The following is a 7977-nucleotide window of genomic DNA, read 5'->3' as shown; positions in this document are numbered from 1 at the left end:
AGCAGCTGACTCAGAGGGATGCAGAGACCCACAGCCAAACAGTGAATGTAGCTTGGGGACTTTTATGGAAGAGTTGGGGGAAGTATTGCAGGCCCAGAAGAAAATAAGGAACTCCTCAAGAAGAACAAGAGTCAACTAACCTGGACCCTTGGGGTTTTCAAAGCTTGAACCACCAACCAAAGAGCATACATGGGCTGGACCCAGTTGTGCTTTACCCCCCACCCCCTTACATATGTAGTAGAATGGTCTTCATGCGGGTCCCGAACAACTGAACCGGAGTTACCCCAAAACATGTTGCCGGGCTGCCTTGTCTGGCCTCAGTGGGAGAGGATGGGCCTAGTCCTGCAGAGACTTGATTTGTCAGGGTTGGGAAATACCCAGGGGACCTCCATCCTTTCAGAAGAGGAGAAGAGTGGGGAAGGATTGTGGGAAGGGGTGACTGGGGGGAGGGGCAGTGAGCAGGATATAAAAAGTGAATGAATGAATGAATGATGATGATGATGAGGCCAGCAGAAGGTTGGGACTAAGGTCTTTGTGGATCACAAACCTCTCTCTCATGACCACAGACCTTGCTTAGATGCCTTCCTTTCCTCTGTGAAAGCCTGTCTCACTCACTCCCCTCTTTGTTACAACTGTGATTTACTTGTACTTATGACACTGGGTCTTGTGTAGTACAACCAATTCAAGCTTATCCCCAATTAGTTTACAAATAAATGAGACTCAGACTGTGGTTTTTTATTTGGCTTTGACAATTACTGGGGTAACCCCTATTCTACTCTCTTAACTGCAGGCCTGGCTACCTCTCTAGCAGTGTTCCTCAGATACTTGCTGCTTCTCCTGGCCACATGCTCATCGTCCATCTCCCCTCATGGTGGCTTCCTCTCTCCTTTCCTCCTTCCTCTTCCCTTTTCTATCTTTTCCCCTCAACCAGGTCACTCCAAACCCACCAACCTCTTATCCCTCCAGTAATTGGCTGTAGCCAATTTTATTTAACCTACAGCTTTAAATCAAGGATCAATATTTGCACAACAGAAGATGTGAGAAGTCACTGTAGGCCTAGAATTTAGCATTACAATGCATAGCAACAGAACAAACCTCAATAGTCTTGCATGGTAATTTGCTGTGCCTCTCTGTCTTACTGTATTCTGACCTTGAGGGAAGGAACTGTTGCTATGGATTATAGTATGTCCCAATGGCTTTCAGTACCCGTTCCTAGCTCCAGTATTCATCTTCTTTACACTAAGATGTGCATTCCTGTTTTTCCAAGCAGGAATGTTGGAGTTTCGGAGGATGTAGAGCTGGCAAGACTTAATGGACATCTTAATGTGGAATCCAATGAGTAGTTATGAGTGAAATACAACTCTCTGGTAGAGATAAGAGATGAAAATTACATTTAGATGAAGAGATAAGTTCATTTTGGCTAGTTATTATTCATTTCTAATGATTTCTGTTATAAGTGGTCAGAAACTCAGAGAACAGATAGAGTTTTTTTTTCTTTTGAGACAGTGTCTCATTCTGTTTTTCATACTGGCCTGAAAATTGCTATGTAGACCAGACTGGCCTAAAATTCACTAAAGATCTTCCTGTCTCATCCTTCTGAGTGCTGTGATAAGAAGCATAAACCTCCATGCTTGGCTTCCTAAGATCTTTTAGAAGATAAGAAATGAGATCTTTTTAACTTGTTTTATTTTACATGTATGAGTGTTTTGCCTGCATGTATTGTGTCCATTACATGTGTGCCTTTTGTCCGAAGAGGTCAGAAAAGTGTCATATCCTTTGGAACTGGAGTTATGTTGAGTCAACACATGGTATAAGAACCATAGCCCAGTACTTTGCAAGAATAGCAAGTGCTCTTAACTGCTGAACAACCTCTCCAACCCTAAGAAATGAAGATTTATTCTTAGAATACAATCTGTAAGTGAACCATATTTCCACTGAAGAAAGGAAAAAGCCATTGATATCATTGCTCACCAATCATTTATTGAGTATTTTAATATAATTTCATGTTCTACACATGGTCTTTATTGGAAAGGTTTTCAGAATTGATAGCTTGGGCTACCAGGGATCTTCAAACAGATTATATATATTTTCTTTCTGTGTGATGATTTGATAGGCCTGGTCAATTCTCATGATCCTTCAATGGAAGAATAGGAGCCTAGGCATCAGAGATGCTAAAATCAGAGAATGTCTTCATGATCTCTAGCTCCCTTAGAGGTCTCACACTGTTTCATCCAAGTCTAGGCCATGAAGCTTGTGGTTCCTGATATTATACCAACAAGAACCAAAGCTCACCAAAGTCCAAAATTCCTTTCTTCAAATATAGTATAAGTTTTCAGTGTACTTTTTCCTGTTTCTGAATTTCAGGGAGAGTGCTCTGCCATTCAGTGATTCAACCAGGTATCACCTAAACTAAAAATAAACTAGCAATGATTTAAATCCACAAAGTGATCAAAATGAAGATTGATAAGTTCATCTAATTTACTCCACCCAACCAATTAGCTGTGCAATTGCGAATCAAGGAACTGAAATTTCAGAAAAATGAGTACAAGTCTTCAAAAACATTCTTGTAGACAGACGAAAAAAAGAAGCGTTACATATAATTTCACCCATTTAAACAGAAGCAAAGCTGAATTGGCATGTAGGTTTCTTCTTTAGTTTCAAACTACCTTAGCCCTGATGCTCACACAGCCTAGTATTGATATGCTGCCTGTTCTTGTACATAGGCATAGAAAGGGCTGGAGGAGTTGGCTGGTTTGGTAGGGTGGTTTCCAGATTTTTCTCTTTGGGATCTTCCACCGCCATGAGTTGGATGAAAATGTCTTCCCTGGGGCTCTCCACACTGCTCATCTTCACTCGTGTGGAATTTTTCTCTGTTGGCGAAGCTTCTGGATTGGTCTTGGCCTCCTTGATACTTCTCATTTTCTTCATGGGTTTGTCTATCCCATTGTCGATGATGGTCTTGTCTCCTGTGACTTTGCTCATCTTCATGATGTCTACCATGTTGATGATCATAATTTTCTTCGTGAGTTTGCCTGTGTTGTCTTTGCTGGTTCTGCTCATCTACGTGGGTTTGCCTATCACTTGTTTGATGGCTTTGTTCCTCTTCATGAGTTTGCCAGTTCTGCATCTCATACAGACTTTCCTGATCCTCAACACTGTGTCTATCCCAGTCTTGATGCTCTTCCTCTTCCCAGTGGTCCTGCTCGCTGCTCTGTGATTGCCAATCACACTCCTCATGAGAGTACGGCTCTTGCTGTACCTGAGCTAAGAATTTGTGTTCATTATCCTCTCTAGGCTTCCATGCCTGCTGCTGGGTTTGCTGCTCCCTTCTATCCTGGGATCTCTGTCTCTGGGTTTGATTTACTTCTTCTCTTGAATTCTGTTGACTTAGTTTTCCTGACCTTCCAGAATGTTCAACATAGGAGTCTCTTCTTGTTCTATCAGTCCCTTGAAAGTGCCTGTTTTGCCCTTGATTTCCAATCTCTGACTGACCATAATGAAAACTCTGGCCTTGTCTGTCTGACTGATGCCAGTGTGAACTCTGGCCTTGACTGTCTGTCTGTCCCTGGTGAGAACTCTGGCCTTCTCCACCTGTCTGGCCATAATAAAAACGCTGGCCTTGTCTGTCTGACTGATGCCAGTGTGAACTCTGGCTTTGACTCTCTGTCTGGCCCTGGTGAGGACTCTGGCCTTGACTGCCTGTTTGACCCTGGTATGAACTCTGGCCTTGTCCACCTGTCTGACCATATTGGAAACTCTGGCCACGTCTGTCTGTCCGATGCCAATGTGAACTCTGGCTTTGTCCCTCTTTCTGACCCTGGTGAGAATTGTGATCTTGTCTGCCTTTCTGACCCTGGTGAGGACTCTGGTCTTGTCTGCTTTTCTGACCCTGGTGAGGACTTCTGTCTTGTCTGCCTTTCTGACCCTGGTGAGGACTCTGGTCTTGTCTGCCTTTCTGACCCTGGTGAGGACTCTGGTCTTGTCTGCCTTTCTGACCCTGGTGAGGACTTCTGTCTTGTCTGCCTTTCTGACCCTGGTGAGGACTCTGGTCTTGTCTGCCTCTCTGACCCTGGTGAGGACTTCTGTCTTGTCTGCCTTTCTGACCCTGGTGAGGACTTCTGTCTTGTCTGCCTTTCTGACCCTGGTGAGGACTCTGGTCTTGTCTGCCTCTCTGACCCTGGTGAGGACTTCTGTCTTGTCTGCTTTTCTGACCCTGGTGAGGACTCTGGTCTTGTCTGCCTTTCTGACCCTGGTGAGGACTTCTGTCTTGTCTGCTTTTCTGACCCTGGTGAGGACTCCTGTCTTGTCTGCCTTTCTGACCCTGGTGAGGACTCTGGTCTTGTCTGCCTCTCTGACCCTGGTGAGGACTTCTGTCTTGTCTGCTTTTCTGACCCTGGTGAGGACTCCTGTCTTGTCTGCCTTTCTGACCCTGGTGAGGACTCTGGTCTTGTCTGCCTTTCTGACCCTGGTGAGGACTCTGGTCTTGTCTGCCTCTCTGACCCTGGTGAGGACTCTGGCCTTCTCTGCCTGTCTGGCCATAATGAAAACTCTGGCCTTGTCTGTCTGACTGATGCCATTGTGAACTCTGGCCTTGACTGTCTGTCTGTCCCTGGTGAGAACTCTGGACTTGTCCACCTGTCTGACCATAATGAAAACTCTGGCCTTGTCTATCTGACTGATGCCAATGTGAACTCTGGTCTTCACCCTCTATCTGACCCTGGTGATAACTTTGGCCTTGTTTGCCTGTCTGACCCTGGTGAGGACTGTGGTCTTGTCTGCCTTTTTGACTCTGGTGAGGACTCTGGTCTTGTCTTCCTTTCTGACCCTGGTGAGGACTTCTGTCTTGTTTGCCTTTCTGACCCTGGTGAGGACTCTGGTCTTGTCTGCCTTTCTGACCCTGGTGAGGACTCTGGTCTTGTTTGTCTTTCTGACCATGTTGGAAACCCTGGCTTTGTTTGCCTTTTTGGCCATAATGGAAACTCTGGCCTTGTCCGTGTGTCTCCTCATGGTATGAACTCTGTCCTTTTTTGTTTGTATGGCCATACTGAGAATTCTGGTCTTGTCTCTGTGTCTGATTGTGGCCTGATTTCTGATGCTGAGTTCCATATTGTTCATAAGAATCCAATTCTTGTTGACTGGTTTGACTAGAATGAGAATCTTTTCGGAATCTTCCAGACTGGCCATGGCTGCTTTGTTGTCCAAATGTTTTAGACTGGCCATAATGAGAAGCCTGCTCAGGGTTCTCAGACTGTTTTAAGGCAAAGATATGCCCTTGACCTTTGGGCCTGTCATGACTAGATTTATAACCCAGTCTTTGACTAGAGCTAGAAGATTGATTGTCTGACTCAGACTGATCTGAGCTATAGTCTGTGTCTTGTCTCTCAGAATGACCATAGTGGGAGTCCCTATGGAATGTCTCTGACTGACCATAGTGAGGATCTGTATCATGTCTTTCAGAGTCCTTATCTTGTCTCTGGGACTGATCATGTTGGACATTTTGATGTTGTCCCTCAGATTGACTGTGGTGAGAGCTCTGGCATTGTCCTTCATGCCTCTGCCTATGTAGTCTGCCCTGTGTTCCTTCCTGACCATGTTCTTTCTGGGAGGAGGTTCTAGCTCCACACAGCTTACTATCTAGCTTATGATGGCAGGCTTGGACCAATTGAAACACCAGCAGGAGGTATTCATGAAAATCAACATATCCATTTCTGTCTCGGTCCAAGTGTTCCAGAATGGTTTCCACAGTCTCTGGATCATTTGGTCTCTGTGAGAAGAAAACAAATGTTCTTTTATGGCTGCTGAATTGTATATCAGCATTAATGTGCTGATCCACTCAGTCCCTCTCCCCCTCCCCCTGCCCCGAAATTACTAATGTAAAGTGACCTGGTTCTGCTTCTAGTCTTTGATAAGCTTGTTCTCTGCCCCCCATCCCTTGGTAAACCAATGGAGTATTACCACAAGCAACAGACAACTGTATCAACAATTAATTTGAATCATTTGAAAAAGTTACTATATCTTTTTACAGGGTATAGCTTACACATTTATATTACCATGACATTCTAGAAGAAAAAGAAATTAGTTTTCTTCATGTTGGTATCTGCAATAACTAGGCTTCTACCAGTATAAAGGTATGTACTCAATGAATCTTTTGTGAATTAATAAATACACGAGAAGCTATGTGCACAGGGTTACAAATCGAAAATATGAATGGTAATTTTTTTTTAAAGTTTACTACCCTTTGAGTTGTTCTGTGATTTGCCCAAGTTCACATACAAAGAGGGATGTGTGTGTGTGTGTGTGTGTGTGTGTGTGTGTGTGTGTAAGAACTACTAAGAAGCTATCTGAAACAGAAGGTATTTATCAGTAAATTCCTGGTGGGGAATGACCAAATAAAGCAAAATATTAACAAAATCTCCTGGGTGCAGACATCAGAATCATACACATTCCACTCCAAAGGACCAAGAATATGTATCTTACCCGAAGGATGTCTCCAAACTCATTGAGGAGCAGCTGCTTCAGTTCCTTCTTGCTCAGTGAAGCGCCCACCCCATGATGTTCGGCGTAGTTCTGGAAAACCTTGCTCACATTGAGTATGCTGTTAAGAAGTTGAGGCATCTTGGCAAACCCTGGTGAAAATTAAGGAGGAGGAGGAGGAAGAGGAAGAAGAGGGGGAGGGGGGAAAAGGAGGAAGATGAGGAAGATGAGAAGGAGAAAAGAAAGAAGTAAGATTTTGTTTATGTTTGTGATGAAAACCTGGAGTCAGCATTTCCAGAGGAATATTGGTTTTTGGGGTGGGGGGTGTGGGGGTGGGGGGTATTTGGAAAAGAGGCTTGAGAAGCCACAGAGCAGCTTCTTAGCCACAATTTTCAGTGTCATTATGTGATCACCACTCAGGCTCTGAATATGCAATCATGACAGTGATCCAGAAAAGTTTTCCCTTGCCAGAAAAATGACAAATTCTTTTTTAAAAAATTAAACATGTGTAGTAGGGATTTTATGTGCCTTATTGTCTACTCTGGTTGGGAGTTATTTAGCTGAGACTCTCATGTTAGAGAAAAAAATGAAGGTTAGCCCATTGAGGTTGGGCCAGATGTAAACATAGTTCATAATTATCTATCAGTGACTGGGGATAACAGTAAATGCATGCCATTGAAGAGGTAGTCATTTTCTAAAAAATCTTCTTTAAGCAATGAAGAAGGTTAAACATCTCTGTCAGTGGGTCAAGAAATCTTTCTGAGAGGTTAAATTCTAGAAAAACCTTTACCTGCTTATTAAATAAAATCATTAAGCAAATAAATAAATATAGTTACAGCAAATAGACACACTATACATGAAAGGCGATGCACAGTCAGGTTAGTCAGCATTGGCTGTGCTGGGAAGCTGGGGTCTTCTGCAGTCTGTATGACAATATTCTTTCTTGTGATATAAAAATTCTAGTAACTATGCTCATAAGCTTCTGAAAATGAAATCCCAACTGCAAAACATAGTCACACAGTGATGCCTGAATATGTAAGTGACAAATGAGAGACTGCATTGGACAAGCTGAGACTTTTGTGGCCGTTTGTTATAGTGAGCGAACCTGAATATCCCTGAGTCCCTGTGGTCCAGGGCCTTGCCTAAGTTGTACAACAGGTAAACACTCTACTATAGAACACTCAGCCATCACTCAGTCATTCAGACTCTTAGTTTGGGGATGTTTAGGGCCTATGTTTAACAAATAAAGAAGTAGGACACTCTAGCATTTATCATGTTCTAAGAGTCCTGAAAAGCAAGCAGAAAAGTGCCCAAGAGTGTCACCGTCAAAACAGTCCTGCCCTTGACTTCTTAGCATTGTACTATAAGACATACACTGCCATAAGTGGATGCTGCTATTGCACCAGTGTGCATATCTTACCTGCTTGAGGAAGAATGAGCAGAAGAGTTAGGAGCCAGGGAGGATGGTAGAGATCTGAAAATTTATCCTATTTATAGGGTTTT

The 7977-nt window shown here is 43.5% G+C and overlaps 1 protein-coding gene across 1 annotated transcript; it reads right to left on the bottom strand.

Moving 5' to 3' along the window:
• Nucleotides 1–1958: 1958 nt before the first annotated feature.
• On the bottom strand, nt 1959–7977 carry Rptn (repetin). The gene is made up of 3 exons (XM_034501472.2): nt 7895–7977; nt 6478–6626; nt 1959–5764 (listed from the first exon to the last, which is right to left on the bottom strand). The coding sequence occupies exons 2-3, from the start codon at nt 6613–6615 to the stop codon at nt 2690–2692; spliced, it is 3213 nt and encodes a 1070-aa protein (XP_034357363.1). The 5' UTR covers nt 6616–6626; nt 7895–7977; the 3' UTR covers nt 1959–2689.

This window comes from Arvicanthis niloticus, chromosome 4, assembly GCF_011762505.2.
Source record: "Arvicanthis niloticus isolate mArvNil1 chromosome 4, mArvNil1.pat.X, whole genome shotgun sequence".
In the NCBI taxonomy this organism is placed as follows: domain Eukaryota; kingdom Metazoa; phylum Chordata; class Mammalia; order Rodentia; family Muridae; genus Arvicanthis; species Arvicanthis niloticus.
This window is presented reverse-complemented; position numbering and strand designations above follow the sequence as displayed.